The sequence below is a fragment of the Vidua macroura genome, chromosome 20, assembly GCF_024509145.1.
Source record: "Vidua macroura isolate BioBank_ID:100142 chromosome 20, ASM2450914v1, whole genome shotgun sequence".
Classification (NCBI taxonomy): Eukaryota; Metazoa; Chordata; class Aves; order Passeriformes; family Viduidae; genus Vidua; species Vidua macroura.
Genome location: NC_071590.1, coordinates 7544516 through 7561447, shown reverse-complemented (window position 1 = coordinate 7561447; position 16932 = coordinate 7544516). Strand labels below are relative to the sequence as shown.

General features: G+C 43.3%; 2 protein-coding genes across 6 annotated transcripts in view; one reads left to right on the top strand and one right to left on the bottom strand.

The window, feature by feature from the left end:
- EFCAB5 (EF-hand calcium binding domain 5) overlaps positions 1 to 256 on the bottom strand; it is a 36108-nt gene extending 35852 nt beyond the window's left edge. For 2 of the 4 annotated variants that reach the window (XM_053995966.1, XM_053995969.1), the window contains exon 1: positions 181 to 256. The gene's annotated coding sequence lies outside the window, so the exon portion shown is untranslated. The remainder of the gene's footprint in view (positions 1 to 180) is intronic. The other 2 variants (XM_053995968.1, XM_053995970.1) reach the window with 2 other exon arrangements.
- The window catches only part of SSH2 (slingshot protein phosphatase 2), an 87247-nt gene continuing 70334 nt past the window's right edge, over positions 20 to 16932 (top strand). The window contains exon 1 of one of the 2 annotated variants that reach the window (XM_053995964.1): positions 20 to 211. In XM_053995964.1, coding sequence (XP_053851939.1) covers positions 149 to 211 — 63 coding nt within the window. In that variant the 5' untranslated portion in view covers positions 20 to 148. The remainder of the gene's footprint in view (positions 212 to 16932) is intronic. The other variant, XM_053995963.1, reaches the window with a different exon arrangement.

Sequence of the window (16932 nt, the reverse complement as noted above, 5' to 3'; positions counted from 1 at the left end):
AGAGGCCGCGGGCGCGCGCGGAGCTGCTGCCGCTGCCGCCCCCTGCGGCCGCCGCCGCGCCACCTCCGCTCTGCTCCCCTTCCCTGTCCCCCGCCATGGAGTGAGACCCCCGCCGGACGGCCGGACGGGGGGGCCCCGCCGCGCCTCGATGGCTCTGGTCACGGTGCAGCGCTCGCCTACCCCCAGCGCCACTTCCAGCCCCTGCGCCTCGGTGAGTCCCGGCGGGCACTGAGGGCAGCGCGGCGCTCGGCGGCCGTTGGGGTCCGGCGCGCGGCGCTGCGCATGCGCCGCACCCCCTCCGCCTCACCCCCCGGTGCCGCCGGTGTCCGGGCCCCGGGCCGGGGGCGATGCGGGCCCGCGGTGCCCGGGAATGGGGCTCACACACCGCTGGGCTGTGGCCTGCTGACAGCCGAGGGGACGGGCGGGGGTCCCGGTGCCCTCAGCAGGCGCGGGCTGGGGCAGGGCAGCTCCCTCCCGGCCCTCATGGTATCGCAGGGTCCCGGTCATCCCTCTGAAGGATGGGGCGGCGCGGGGCTGTTTCCATAAATCCGCCCGGTTTATTCTGTGTTCATTGTATGCGGTAGGAGAGGCGGGAAGCGTGTGTGGAAGCGACCTGACATGGTTGGGGCTCCGGCCGTGCTCAGCTGATCTCATCTGACAGCACCCTCTGGGTATCCCCAGTGCCCCGCTCTGCCTTCGCGGGCAGCTAAGGTGGTTTTCTCCCCCTTTTTTTAGAACGGTTCATGTAATCTTCACAGGGCTGTGTCAAGCCCAGGAGAGACACAGAACGGCCAGATTCCAAATCCCTGAGAGAGATGTGCGGCAGGACAGATGTTCCCGTCGCTGCCCTGGGTTGGGCAGGCGGCTCTGAAGGCTTCTGCCTTTCCATGCTCTTTAAACTTGGGACAGGCTGTTGTTTTGTTTGTTGCTTGTACTTCTCTATTATAAACCCCTGCATGTTTACCCCTTAAGCTGCTACCTACCCCCCATGTGCCGTTTCTGATGTAGTCAAGGATGAGAATGAAAATAGCTTTGATTTCACTTCTGTACGCTTAGTTCTAAGTTAGCATTTATCCTTAAAAAACCTCATGCATTATCACATGCATTATCACACTGCTGTTATGCCTGATTTGCGAATGTTTAGAGAAAGAGAATAGTTGAAATCCCAGTTGCTTCCATCCTCAGTGGGGGGGAATGAAAAAGCCAACTACTCTGAAAATATTTCTTGTTGTGTTAGGTAACCTCTTCTGAAACTAGATCAGCTGCTTGACAGGTCCTGCCTGCCCCAATGGCATTTTAGCTGTCAGAACACTTACCTCTTTTTTCCCCCCTCTTTCATTCCCATGTCTCTCCTAAGGTATGTTTACTTAGCAACACAGATTAATTTCACTTAGACTTACCTGCTATAAATATTAATGTGCTGCATTACTTCAGAGATTTCTTCCCCTTCTGACTTCTTTACCCTTTCCACTATTCCTTTTCCCATACATTTATAGCATTGAATGCATCTAGTGAGAATAAAAAAGGTCTCTCTTGGCATCTTCCTTCTTTCTCCCATTTGGTTGCATCTTCCTTCTTTCTCCCACTTGGATGCATAGACCCTCTCTTTGTTAAATATTTTATATATATATGAACAATTAGTTGTATTCTCTAAAGCTTTTCCATCTGCAACAGCCAGGCTGTTTCCTAACCAATTAAATTAAATTGAAATCGTGCTGATATTTGGATACTACTTAGTTGTTAAATATAAAAACAAATCCCTGTGGAGCCTGATAAATCCAGAGGATGCAGCCTTGGATTTATGTGTCTATATTTTCTTTCTCCCATGACATGCTATGGAGGTGTATTCTGTACCAGAAATAAGTGTGTGGCATATTCCTGGCCTGGTTTTGGGCTTCGTAATTACTTCTCCTTTCTCAGAATTCTCTTGCAGTGTGAACTTGATTTTCATCACGATCTTATTTGCTATTGTTTGAACACTTCTGGGTTTCCTGTTGCAACTTCCTAACCACACTTCAGGTTTGGGCTGCCCTTTTAGCCTCTTAGATATCTGGGGTGGGTTATTTCTCCCTCCTTCTGTTAGAGCTCATGTGTGTTCCTCCTTTGCCACAAATTTCTTGGTTTTTAATCAAAACTTTGTCATTTCAGATGATTCTCCTTCCTCAGCTGCTGAGGGTTTGTGAGCAGGGCAGATACATTTTTGGTCCTTAGGAGGGCTTTGGTCTTAAGCCTGCCATGCTTGCCATTCTCCTGGATCCATGTCTGCTGTAGCAGGAGGACTTGACTCTTTCAGTTTTAAGTCAAATTGTTCCAAGCAATCTGTAGTAAACTGATGATAGCTTCCTTTGACTGTCTCCAGGTTACCTCTTTAAATGAAAGCTCATTTTGCTCAATAATTTTATCAGTAGGGTAAGGGTCTATCCTTACTGTTTCTGAGCAAAGATTATCTGGTAACTGCTGGAACTTAGCTGCTTCAACTTGTGGGCAAGGGAGAAGCATGTCAGTGTGCAAGCATATGGCTATGTCTAATTCTGTTTCCAGGTCACTAAGAATTTTGAGGACAGAAATGGATTCTCTTTTTAAATTGCTTGATGTCTTTTTGCTTCAGAGATAAACTTCTCAGACAAGGAGAAAGGGTGAAATTAGTGTCCTCAAATTGGATTTCTTGCATAAAGTGTGCCCTATAAACTGTTATAATTGGCTCTTACAGGTTCAGGGGAATAGCTGATCTGAATCACTCTGAAATTGGAAGGCTTTTATTTATAGGTTTTTACCTTGTTCTCATTGCCACAGAGCATCTCATGAGCATTCATTTCAGGGTAGTTCATGCAAAGTGTTGATTATACATTTACAGCCCTCTGGTTGCTTGATGACTTGTAAAATTCCTTTAATTGTCTGTCCAGACTTTTGCTGTTTGTTTTGGCCTTTGGTTATGCAGTCACTCTTGAGAAATAAGACTGCAATCTTCAATCCTTACAGCAGAACAGTTGTCTTCTGATGTACCACGTTAGCAGAAAGTGGTGGCAGACAGGACCATGCTACAGTAAAATACAAAGATGCCATGAGGTCCTTGGTGCTAATGCTGTTGTATTGTTCAGTGCAGTTCTTGGCTGCTAAGAAAACCTGTATTGGAAACAATCTATTGATTCTTGGCCTTTTAAAGTATTTTTGATGCACCAAAAAAAATTACCAATGATGTTACCAAAAAAAAATTGTATCTGTAATTTCTGGAAAATGCTATTTTCCTTTTGTTTATTATATCTCTTCCCTGAGAAGTGAAGAAGCTGGGCAGGCAATCTGGCCCTGGCTGCTCTCACAGTTCACTTGTCTTCCCTACCCTGAGGGAGACAATATGCTTCTATTGGAAGGGACCGACTGACCCAAAAAGAGAGGATACACTGGGTATATATTGTTCTAAAATGCACAGTTTGGGAAAAAAATACTCTAAAGCAAATCAAAACCTAAACCATTGGACTTGCCCTCCTTAGTCCCAGGAGAACAGCTTGAGCAGGAAGTAGAGTCCTGGAAATGTGTTTGGGAGTGTCTGTCATGTTGTGCTTGGAAGCTCCTTGCTGGTAGAATGTTCAGGAAATATTCTCCCCACTTCTTTATGGGGAAACTAAATACAACATTTCTCTATCCCTGGTTCTGTAATTGCTGTTAAACAATGTGGTAATTGTGAGTTTACTTAATCATTGATAAGTCCAGTCTATCTCACATAGAACTTATTTTTCTGTTTTCCTTTTTTTAAATAAATAAATTAAGATCTTGATTGCTGCTGCAATCAAGGTTATGGAGAGTTGATTTTTGGAGGGAACTACAATGTAGCTGGGTGATCAGAAGCTTCTTATGAAATATTTAGTAAAGTTAGGAATGCCTAATATTTAAAGATGTTCTGATCAGTAAAGATCATCTATTGTTTCTTGGTTTTCTCCAGCTGATGTCTTTCAGGTATAGCAAGAGCTCATTCTGAAAACTGAAGTTTTTGGAGGCAGTGGCCCAGAAGAATGAGCTGATTCCTGCTTTAGGCAAACATTGCAGTACCCTAGAGGTACCTGTTTCCTCTGGTGCCAGTTGTCACCATTTGGGAGATAAAACTGTTCAGTGAGGTGATCTGTAACTTCCTTTCTTTGAAACTACTTCTGCTGAAAGCTCTGTGAGGGAACCAGGAGGCCTCCACCTCTTGCTGGGTGTGATGTTGTGTTGTTAAAAGATGATTTCTCTCCAGCTGGACAAGTCCAGGCTGTTGGAGAACAGATAATTTTTGTGTGTGTAAATGCAGTCATGTGTGATGAGCCTCTCCTGTTCCTAAAGCAGTTTGATGGTTAAACTGTGACAGGAGACCTGTCCTTCTCTGCAGTGTTTGCTGCCTCTTGTATACACACTAAGCAGGTTTCCTCTAGGATCTGCATGAAATGCAATGTCCCCTTTGAGGTGAGAACAGTATTTGCAGCTGAGGAGGAGGATGATGACAGTGGAATTGGAGCCTCACTGAGAACCACAGAGAAGCATTCTTAAAACTTGCAGAGTGCATGAAAAAATCTTCATATTTTTTTAAGAGATTTTGTAGCATATGTTAATGATAGCTTGGTTTTCACCTCTTGAGTTCCAGTGGCACATAAATTCTTGTGTTTTGAAAAGGAGCTTGTACATTTGAAAATGCAAATAGCTTGTGATGCTGTAATGAGTCATTATCTGACCAGTATTGATTCTTGCTGTTTAAGAAGTGAAAATAAGTTGAAAAGGGCAGGGTACCATAGCATCTACAGTCATTCTGGGAGCAATGACATGTTTACTTAAGTGGAAAATGCTATTTTGAGCAGAGACTGCCATCCACAAAGCAGTCTGCTGGAAATATTTTAGTGTGAGAGAGCTGCCTTTATGCAGGAGTAATGCCTGAGGATTTCCAGTTACTGGAAAAAATCCTGAAAGATCTAAAGCTGCAACTCTTCTGTCTTGGGAAATGGAAAAAAAAGAAAAAAAAGGAAATAGCCTTTGGGCAGCTTAGCTCAGTGTAGCTGCTCCCTGATCACAGCCTGGAGCTCAAGGTTTCATTCTTCAGTCACAAGAAGCCACATCCTCCCAGGACCAGCTGAAGCCAGGGGGCTCTTTGCAGTCTTCATGTCTGACTCTTGCTGATGCCATTAGCGAGAAATACAAATGGAGCTGCTGGTTTGTGACCAGTGCTGCCTTCAAGTGAACTGGCCCTGCCACTCAAGAGCACTTAGGCTGGTCAGCTGCCTGCTCCAGGTGTTCCAGTTGTTTAGTTCAGCCTCTGAATTAATTTGATTGATTTGCCTGAGTGTCCTTTTAATTTGATTATTAGGTAGTGACAATGAAGCTCATATCTTTTGCATAGAAGGGGAACCCTGGAAGCAGGACAAGAAAGAGGTGATACGTGTTGGAAATAGTGATTTAAGCAGGGCACACCCTGTTTCTTACCTTTTAGCTGGAAGCTGTTCTTCTGGAGTGCTCTGTTTAAAGAGGTCAAAAATTATGAGCCATTTTTGCATTTCTGAGTTGGGCCATATAAATTGGTGAAATTACTGTCAACCCAACCATCTGCAAAATGTCTTATCACAATATTGCAATATTGCAGTGTGCGCGTTCATGTGTTTTAGTCAGCATTTGGGCAGGCTTCTGTATATAGGGGTTTGAATGTGTCAATAGCTTTTTTGCCCAAATAGAATTCCTCTGAATATGCATCTTATCAGCGTTGCTCATAAGGCTGCTCTCCTCTCGGAAGGCAGAAAACGTTGCTGTGAGATGAGTCACGCCGTTTAACAGCTTGTTGCTTCCATGGTGAGACGCACCCTTGCTGTGCATGCCAGTGATCAGGAACTCCTGGCAAATGCCCTGTGACGTGAACTCCTTGTGGCCCCGGTAAATGGAACGCCCCTGGCACTCGCTGAAACGCCTTGTGCTTGTGGCTCCTCGCTGCTGTTGGGTGCGCTGCTCCTCCTCCTCCTTCCAAGAGACTCCTAAGCTTCAGGCTTCATGGAAATAATGAAGTTACTGCATTGGTGGGGGCTGTTTCAGGGTGAAATTACTGCGGAACTTAAGGCCACAGTGTAAACTTGTTGTATGGAAGTAATCAAAGACATTAGAGTATTTCATCTGACCTGTTTTGTGTTTTGTCAGAGATCATACTGTCCTTGTACTCCTTGAGCTCGTACCAAAGCTCGGGAGGTGGCTTTGAGGCTTGAGCTTTCCACTGCTCTGCCAGTGGAGAAGCACAGGAGGTCTTAGACAAGTAAATTCCGGAGATGTGGTCTCAGGAGTTCGACTGCAACTTGTAACTGAATTAAATATCTGAAAAGTGAATTTAAATTTGGAAAGCCAGTCCTGTCCCAGGGAGCTGTGGCTGTCCTATTCTCATTGGCTGCTACCATGTCCCTTCTGTTTTGATGTACAGAACTATCATATTTAAAATTGCAGCAAGAACTTTTAAGACTTGTTCAACTGGCTTGGTTTAGCTTCAACAGCTGACATCTGAGAACTGTGTACATTAGGATTCTTCAGAAAAAACCCTGAAACAAAACATGTCATGCTTTTCATCTTTTCATTTTACAGGATGATGAGAGGGAGGGATAGGGCATGTGCCTTGCTTGTGTAAAGTGCTTTGCTTTCCAAAGGAGAGCTGGTTGGTAGTTAGAGATGGTTTGACTCTTCTGAGTGCTACAGGACCAACCCTTTCACTCAGTCCATTTAAACATGGAATTTCCCACAAGTCTCTGAAGCTCCTGAATGGACTGCAGAGAATCAGCTGATGTCTGTGAGCCTCTTGTATAGTAGCAGGTATCCTTTGGAGCCTGCTGTTCCCTTGGAGTAGTTCTGAATTCTGGAGCATCTTCAATAGGAAACAAGGTGTCACACTGGAAATTTAGCTCATGAGTTGCTGTGGGGCAGGCAGGGAAGTGACTCAGCTCTCTGACCTATGGACAGGAGCTAAACCTAGGTACAAGAGGAAGTGCTAGGTGATGAGATGAAGGTGTTTCTGGAATAAGGATTGATTCTTTTTTTGTTCTTCTTTGTTTCTGTTGTTGTCTTTCTTTTTTGTTTTCCTTTCCGCAGTCCTCCTCAACAGTTTTAAACAGTTTAAAGACAAACAGCTCTGGGCATGTTCTTCAGAGATGCTGTAACCACTGTATTTAAATACACTGCTTCAAGATGTGGTAGGAAACAGCTACCTAGGTGCTGTATTGTCTTCCTGAGTGAGATGCAAACCTTGAAATGACAGCCCTCCCCTTTGCCCTTTCACATTGCAGAAGGGTTTACAACGATTTAATTCACTCTCTAATCAAATATTTTTCTTATGTAACATCTAGTAAGTTTCATTACTGCGAGTTTGCTCTGGTGTTGTTTTCAGTTGAGTTGTTCTTGAGCAAGCTTGTGACTTCAAAACGTGAAGTGAAACAGGACAACTTAGACCTTTTTGTTCTTTGTGGTGTTTCTTCCTCCTGGTAGTATTTTGGTTCAGCAGCAGTTATTAGAATGTGTAAGCCTGAATTCCACCTCTCAATGAATCTTGAGACAGCAGCTACCCCTGTAGTGTGGGTCGAGTTTAATATTGCATAAATTTGTCAGTACAGTTGCATATGGGAATCAAATATTAATAGATTCTCTCTTGCTTGTAGTGTTTGCCTGCCACTGTGTCCCTCAGCACTTTGCTGTGTGGCTGCCTTGATGGTGGGAGAAAATTGTCCTTCAGTGCAGCTTCTGCTCTGCTCCTGAATCTCAAAAAAGAGATTATTGGGGAAAACCAATATGAGTAGAGCATATTTTCAACCCCCTTCCCAAAAGCTGGGCATAGTTGTGGGATACTTTAAGGCAAGGGATGTATTACTAGTTAACGTTTATAGTATGACTGGAATAGAGTTTGCACAGTCTCAGTGGGTGAAATGAATATTTTTCACATACACTTTACGGATCCCTGGTTTCAACTTGTGCATCATACTGCAAAGATAACAACTGTGCCACACGCTTCTGCAACCCACACTTCTGGTCCTTGAAGTGGAATTTTTCTCCTTTACACATAAACCAGAAACTGCTCTGGTGGGGAGGAAGCTCTGTTTAACTTAGATCTGTTCATGTTGACCGTACATGGCTGAGACAGTTATTTTGGGGCAGTTTCTATCTGCTTCTCATATGACTGAGAAAGTTCAAATTTGACTTTGCCTTGAGAAGAAGGGAAAAGTTTGAGAATGTTTTTTTTAGTATTTGAGGAGAAGATGGCATGAGCCAAAATAAATTTTTAAGCTTGAGCACTTGCTTACATCTTGGTCCTGAATTTAAGAAGTGCCCCATTTAAAAAGTAAAGTAATAACCCAACAAAACCAAAACTAAACAGCCCCCTCCCTACAAACAGCCCCACAAAACCCAGCCCAAAATTACTCAGCTTGTTTAAAATTTAAACTTGCAAGTTTGATTTTAGGACAGGTGACCACAGAACCCCTTGAACCAAGGGAGTACAAGACAGAGACAGCTTGAGATGGAAGCAGTCTGTGCGTGTCAGAATTTCATTTGCTTCCTGGGAAGTGGGACATGCTGGACATCATCTGCCCTCCTTAAACTTCACTTTGGTGGTGAACATTCTCTACATATGCTGTGGGAGATGCTGAAGAACCCTGAAGGGTGAGAGATACCAGCAGGGTTTTAGTGCAGACTCTCTTCTGGGGGCAGATGGGGAGCGATTTCCTGGCTGAGTGCTGATAGTTTGTCTAACGTGCAGCGTTGCTCTCTGTGGCTTGGCACAGGTTCAGTGCTCTGTGTGGTGTGGAAGCACACTGTGTAAAACGTGAGAACTTCCTGCTGTGATAAGGAACCAACAGTTCTTCCAACAGGTGCAGTCTTTAGCTGCAGTCCTGAAGATGTAACAGAAATGTTCGCTGTCATGGGCCTTCACTATTGTCAATCTCAAACTGAGTCTGGCCTGAACAGTTCAGAAGGCTGAGCTTTGCTTTTTGCCTTGCACTGCTATGATAAGAGAATTAGGAGGGGAAGCTGTGTTCAAGAATCTCTAATCCATGATGGTGGCTGTGACTGAAATGAATAATCTTATTTTAAAGGGTGCTCTAAACCACTAAAGCTTTATAAATATTAATTTTGTTCATTTGTTTCCTAATAAAAGGCTTTTATTCATTAAATCGCTATTTATTTATTAACCTGACAAACTAATAGCAAGCTCTCTTCTTTCAGTGTATGCATGTGCCATATCACAATTCTGCTTGTCACCATAATAAGAACTTCATTCATCTGCCTTAAAATGTCATTGATAACAACCTGGCAGTGGCCCAGCTTGGAGCAAGTTAACTACAAAAGGCTGCATTGTAAACCTTTCTGAGAGTACATGCTACATTAAGTCTAAAATTAAAAAAAGAGAAAGAGAAATGTGCAGCCTGGTCCGAGTGTCATACAACTGCCAAATAGCTTCAAACCTCTGGAAAAAAAAAATGGAATCCTGTACAGAGGAATTCTGGCTGAGATGAGTTAGTTTGGAATGAAGGATGCATTCTGCTCACTTTGAAATCTTTGGGGTACGCTGAATTTATAAGCCTCATCTTAAAATGAGAGGGAATGCCTTGCTGAACCACAGGCAGCTAAATGAGAGCTTGGACTTGTAAGGATCTTGTTATTTCCTTTAGTCTCGTCTTTCTGTGACCGGGATAAAAGCTGCAATCTGAAAATAGTCACATGCCTCTGGAGTTAACTGCTAGGAATACTGTGAGTTTGTCTTGCTTATAAAAACCTTCTCTGACCCCATCTGCAGCCTGTGCACCAAACATATTTATCTTCCTATAAGTTCACAGAGTGCAAGGAGGGTCTATTACACACTGAAGTTGAAATATCTGGTGTCTGCCAGCTCCTCTGGAGGGACCTGAGCTGCTCCTTGCTCTGCAGTCCTGTGTATAGTGCTTCACATTCACGGAGGTTTAGGGCTTCCTGCCTTTGACTCTCCTGTTCTTAAAAGTATTACAAATTAAATTAGTAGCCTGGGTGAGGGTGAACTGATCTGTCCATAAAACTGATGCAGTTTGTGAACTTTATGGACAAAAGCTCCCAGGATCCCACGATCCCAGAATGGGCCGTGTCCTGTGCTGCATGTGAGGGCTGTGGGGTTTGGTACAGCCCCTGACTGACCTAGGCAGTCTCAGTGAACAATTCAACAGCTGAGCTGACCATGAAGTTTTAACACATCTTCATCCAAGGTCTTCGGGGAGCACTCTAAGAATGCATTAAACACCATGGTTCTCATCCTACACCTCAGACATGGCAAAGGCTCAGGCAGTGTGGGGAAGGGCTTGCTCACAACTGATGGGTTTACAGTCAGATTTCTTAACTGGAGCAAGGACTGCAGGAGTCTTTAAAAACTAAAAACCCAAACCCTGCAATTTCATGCTGCTTCACTTCTGTGGTTTTTGTTTTGTCTCTTTCTTAAGTATAGTGTATGGACAGCGCCATGGGTTAGGGAACACTTCAGCTTCATCTTCAGAGACTTTTCGTATGTAGCCTTCTGCTGAAGTCAATGGGTGTGGAGGTAAGCGGTGCCGAGTGCTTTCTGACAACATCACTGCCACCCACTCTGCAGCCTGATGCACACAGCACTCCTTGTATTTGAGCATTGTTTTTCTCCAAAAAAGTCGCATGCGGTTGCACAATAAAAACACGGCTTATTTGTGTAATGCAAATCTGTTCCTGCTTGTTGGTACAAAGTGCAAGCAGCAAGCATCAAAGTGCAGAGACTTCACCGATCCTGCATGAACACTTGCCACTGAACTTCAGTGACATCCTGCATTATGTCAAAATAAAAGATGACATCACAGTTGGTCTGTGAGGGAATGGGATTTGAACTCAGGGTTGAATGTTGCTGCCTGGAGCATTTGTGCTGCTGATGCTCAACACCCTTTGCTCTGCTACTGTTTGTTTGTTTATGTATTTTTACAGCTGCTGAGTTTAGTTTCTCAAAGGTTAATTATTTTATCAGGAGCCAGTCAGAATTGGAGTTTCCTGTTCCCTTGTCTTTCTGTTGATTTCCTTTTATGTTGAAACACAACTTTCTCTGTTGAAACAACTCCATTTCTGCACTCTTCAGTTTCTGTCTAGTGACTTGAAGTGTCTGAAATGGCCTGATATTCTCACAAAGATATTGACAGTGGAGTCTGGTGACTAAATTGTTGTGATAAAACAAAAATTCATTGGTTGATGCTGTTGAAATCCGCTGACTTTTCTATGCTCCTAATAGAAGGCTTTAAAATATCCAGCTGCAGACTGATCCTCTCCAAGCATGTGACACTGACATCAGTCCTAGAAGTGAGGCGTTGAACTGCCTCCAAAAATGAGCTCATCGGGTAATATTCAGTGCACTGATTTAACAAAATATTAATTAATTTGATTACATGGTCACCTGTACATGCTGTTTGAAAGATGGGAATTCATTCCAATTTTAGTTGCTACTTAGTTGCTACTTTCGTTCCAGATTACATATAACCAGTGTTATAAAGATCACGTTGATAGGACACTGTGCTCCTGCTGTATGCTGGGACCTGGGCTTGGCAGAGCCTATCTCTAATTGCCACTAATTTACTCTAACATTCGGCAGTTTCTTGACTTCTCCCTGCATCCCTCACAATAAGCTGCAGGGAATAAGACAAGATTCTGTTGTCAAGCCATCCATCTAAAGCCACTCATAAAACTTGCCTAATTTTCTTGTGGCTCCCTTGACTTTTTTAAATGGCTGTGTAAAAACACATCCATGTGCTTTCCCAGAAGTTTGGGTAATGGTCCATCTTCATCTTGACCTGCCTGATGCCAAAGCTGAGTGACCATAATGAGATTAAAGCCTGGCAGAACGGCCCTGGAGGCTTCCTCCCCTCCTGTAGCTTGAGGTCAGCTACAGTAATTGCAGACTTCCTCTTTCAGCCCACACAAAGGCTGTGGATTCAGGCAACACTGGACTCATGGTGACCCCAAATACTTGCCTATTATTTTATAAACTTGAAGAAATTTTGTATTTTCCTTTAATTACAGTAGTAGCATATTCTAGATGCAACTCTCCGTGCACATCAACACGTGTCTGATCATTTATTTGAAACATGGGCATAGGAGAAACGGTTTGTTAGAAGAGTTCATGTGCATTTTTGCAGAAACAGTTTTGTCTTCCTCTCTCCACCCAGTATTTTCTGTCTGTTACTGCACATTGCAGGATTGTTAGTTTTGGATTCTGTTTCCCTCTGAATACAAGTCTTTATGGAGCTGCCCATAATGTTGCTCTTTTCTTTCAAGAAACACTGCTGCTAACTTAAGACAGAGGAAGATGCTGTGTGTTACAGGGCTGTAACGATGCCTGAATTGCAAACTGTTATGCAACTAAAGAACGGTATTGTGCAAAACAAAGTGGAAAAACGGCTGCTGATGAGCACAGAGAGTTGAAGCAACGAGAAGCCCTACTTAGAGAGCAAGAAGAGAAGCTGGGTTTGAAGAACAAGCAGTAGAAAGCAAGATAGGAAGGCTCCATTCCTGCAAGAGTAAATGATCCCTTAGAGCAGCCAAGGAGGCTGTTTGATGTGAACTCTGTGCAAAGTTCAGTGGAGAGTGTGCTCCAGCGTCCCAGGCGATGCTGCTGCTTCCTCCTTCTTGTTTACAAGAAGCTGGCATGATTTCAGAATCAACTACTAAAACATCCTTGGTGGGAGAAGAATTGGGATGACAAAATACTTCTTTGCATCTAGAAATTTATTGCTACAGCAGTAACTGTTGAAGCTGGCTGCGTGGCTGCTGCCTGGTTTTGGTTAATGTCAGGAATTGTGCTGGTGGGAAGCGAGTCCTGGGGTGGGACTGTGCAGTCCCTGTTGTGCCTCAGCACAGTTCTCAGCATACTTCAGATGCTGCCTCTGCAAAACGATGGAATAAACTTCCTCTTTTCCCAGTAAAATGTCTGCGGTACACACATCATGGAGTTGTTTTTGTCCATCCTTATTTAACAATAATGAGGGTTGTGCAGAAAACATGCAGGGCATGGAAATGGAGAGCTGAGCCCCATCTATCCTCTGCTGCTGAAAGGTGGGAGGAGGTAGGGAAGCATGGAAAAGAGGAAAACAGCTTTGCCTGTGCCTGTTTTGATACTGAAGAGCTCTTCCCAGTGATCTGAGAAGGGGGTGGGGAGAGAACCAGATGCTCTTAGGAAGTTCATACCATTGTTAATAATGTAATTCACAGATGGTGGTGAAGGCCTTGAAGAGGCTTTCATGCAGTACTTACGCTCTGTAACAGATCATCACATAAGGGCTCACAAATAGAGATGACTTAATCCCAAGGATGAGTCTACAGTGATCTGTTTGATGGTAGGCCTGCAGATCACTGCAACCTTTTTAAACAGTTAAGAGCCTTCAGGATCCCTGGATGTTGAGCACTAGAATTGGACCAATCCCTAATTAAATTGTCAGGATAAAATGTTCGTATAGCTTTGAGACTTTTCCAATGAAAATGGCTCTTGAAATTAAAAAACAAGTTCCTTTGTCCTGGTACAGAAATCAATACCGGTAAAGCATGAACATCAGTTTGTACAATGACATGTTGTTAAGAGGCAGTTGTGCTTTTATTTCCATTTGTCTGCTTGGAGCTGGAAGCAGAGCTTGTGTGTGTTCTGAATAGTTGTCAATACTTTGTGGAAGCTAAGGAGGATTGTGCCTTGCATGTCCTCCTGTTGAAAAAGAAGTCACTCATACCTACCAGCTTTACAGCAAATGAACAGGCTGCTGGTTTTCAGACATGTAGAATCAGGAAAGATTTAGCTCAAGTGCTTGCAATAAAATTCAAATATTTGTATGTTTGTAAGAGGGTTATTGATAAGATCTTCACTGGCTGCTGGTCAGTTTTTGCTGTAAGCTGTGTAACTACAAGTATTTATCAGGGACTTGTAAGCAATACTGCCTTGCATGTGTAGCACTGGAAATCAAAAGTTTCAAATAACATGAGAACTGATCTTGGCTTTGTTGTTTCTTGCTGTCTTTTCAAGTGCAGCTTCTCCTTTTCTAAGAGACATTCCCATTGTGGGTTTTATGATTATTAACTTCTTCAAGTTTAAATTGAGTTTAGTAAATTGACTTCTTGTGATGTTTGTCATGTGATGGTGTATGAGCTCTCAAGAATGTGCTCCTGTGACTTCAGCAATGTATTTGCCTGTACCAGTGCAGGCTGTATCATGTGTTCTTGTTGGTCTTGCATTTTGAGCTAAGTAGTGGAGAGGGTTGGGAGGAAAAAAAAAAAAAACAAAAAAAAAAAAACAAAAAAAAAAAAAAAAAACAACACACAGAACAGGGGAGAACTAATTCAGGGCTAAGCTACCAGAAATTCTCAGACTGCTTAATTTGTGACCTTGTTCCCTAGTTAAATGCAATCCAGGATTTTCTGCCTCTTCCATAGTTTCACAGAAGTGTTTTCTGCATTAAAAGTTGAGTTTTTCTCTTACTATCCTTGTTAAAAACCAGGAAAACCCAATGCTTTAGTAAAAGAAATACCTTGACATCTTAGGGGAAAAGATTTTTTTAATCCTTGGTGGGTGGGTGTGTTTTAACTGAGAAAGTTAGAAACTGTCTTTCTGATCCACATTTTTTGCATATATCAACTATGGCATCTGTAAAGCAATATCTTTATTACTGCAATAAAATGAACAAAGTTGAAATTACTGCATCTGTGCCAAGAATTTTTGGTTTCTCCATGATGGCCAAAGTTTTAGAGCATTAAAAGTGCTGTCAGTGAGTCTCCTTGTCCCACTGCCTGCCTGTGATGTCTGTGTCCAGTGGAAGCAGAGCCCTCCCAGGACTGAGGACTCACAAGGTTTGTTTTAAGCAGCACTTTCCAGCATTGGGCATCCTTCTATTTATTTTCCTGACATCATGTAATGCTGTTTCTCATTTATATAGACACATACATACACGTACATTTATGTATATGTGCTGCTACTGCTGTTCAATGCTCTGCATTTCCCCCTCTGGATTTGTGTAAATCATGTTTCAGCAGAGCTGAACCTGTACCTTATACAGTTCTCATGCTAGGAAGGTTTTTTTGTAGTTTTTATGTCTGCGTGGGCTAAGCATTTCTTTAGATTTGAATCCAACATCAAAGTAACATTGGTTTAATACAATGTTTTTATATCACCTTTTCTCCTCCAAGTTGGATTTTATTTTCAGCTCTGACTCTTATTTTTGCTGCATATTTTGAGACTTTTTGCTTGCTCTTCACATTATTAAAAAAAAAAAAACCCAACCCACACACAAAACTCTGTTTTCTTTAGCTCATACAGTATTTCCACTTGGCTCAAAAGATGTGGATTTGTGAGCTGAGGGAATCCTCGTTTGGCTGGTGACCCAAGCTTTCTTCAAGAGTATTAGAAGGATCTACAGCTTAAGTTCATCAGAGGGATGACCTGCTCTGGTTTTAATGAGATTTATTATACATGTACCTGTTGGATTCTGTGGTTTTGATCTTCAAAATGATCTGAATAAACCTGTTAGTGAAAGCAAAACTGTTGACAGAAAACTGACTACTCAATCTGCCCTGTGTTAAGATTATTGATTTTTGGAATTAAATAATGTCCGTTGTGGCATTGGCATGGAACTTCTGTGTGATGTTTGGCAAAATGCTTGTATCCATGCTTCCCTTCTCCTCTCCTCCAATCCCCCTCTCAGAAAACCACACTGATCAAATCCTGATATCGCAGTCCAGGCTTGGAGAGGGTGGAAGAAACAAATCTGGATGTAGGAGTTGATGGATGGTTGTGTGTGGATGTTATGGATACAGCTGCATTCCTAACACATTCAGGAGAGATTGGGAGGGGTCGGTCTTGGCCAAACAAAATTTGTATTTTCCCTAAAACTGCTCAACAGCATTTAGTGATTTGAGTTTTGTTAGCTGAAAGAACCTGTGAGTTCTTGAAATGAGTTTCTGTGAATTTTCAGCTTGTCAAATATCTGTGGTCCTCCAGGGCCTGGAAGGGGATCCAGAGGCACTGGAGGGGTATAGATGTGCACTGGTTATGGTTGAGTGAAGGCAGCACTGGGGAGCAACACGAGCAGGGAAAGTGGTGTCTGGAATGAGAGTATCTGGGTCAGCCTCCTCCAGAGCTGCAGGACACGTGAGATGCTGCTCTAGTCTGGTTTAACTTCTTTCAGTTTGGTGACTTCCACGGAGGTTTAACACAGCTCTAGAAGATGCAGGGTGACAGGCCTGCAGCAGAGGCGGCCAGTGAACACAGAGATTTGACTTGTTCCATCAAGATTTGGCAAGCCTGATGACTGGGTGATCTCTGGAGCCGTGAAGAGGGATGTGGCCTGTCAATAACAGAACTCATCAACTTTCCTGTGCTGGCACTGGGATTTTGGACATGCAGCACTCAAGTCTGAGACAAATGCATTGCTGGGTGTAACGCCTTTCCTTTTTTTTTTATTTGTACCTATTAATGGAAGCAGAGAGCATAATGTAATCTTAAAATAGCTCCTCCATGAATGCAGAAACATTCCACTTCTGACTAATTGGCCATTCAGAATGAGCATTTAAATATGCACCAGGGACTGAGCGGCGGCTTTCCATATCCGCGTGAATGGAGCTGGAAACGTGCTGCACTGCAGAGCTGTGCAGGCTCCTTGCTTTGTCCTCGTACCCCACACTCCTCACTCAATATGACTGCTCTACCCTAGGAGGCAGAATGCATGTCCTTCTTGCTGTCTCTTTGGTTAGGCAGCAAGCTGAGGGGGCATTTTCTCTACTCTAGAGACTGAGGATCTTGGAAGCACTAGGCTGATAAACAGTCCTCAAAACCAGATTTCTCTTTCTCTTGGTTGTGAATGACCAGGAACACAAAGAGCTTATGATCCGAGTCCTGGCTCCAGTGTATGCCTTGGAGAGCTTGGCACGCACCAGGGAGCCCATGTGCAG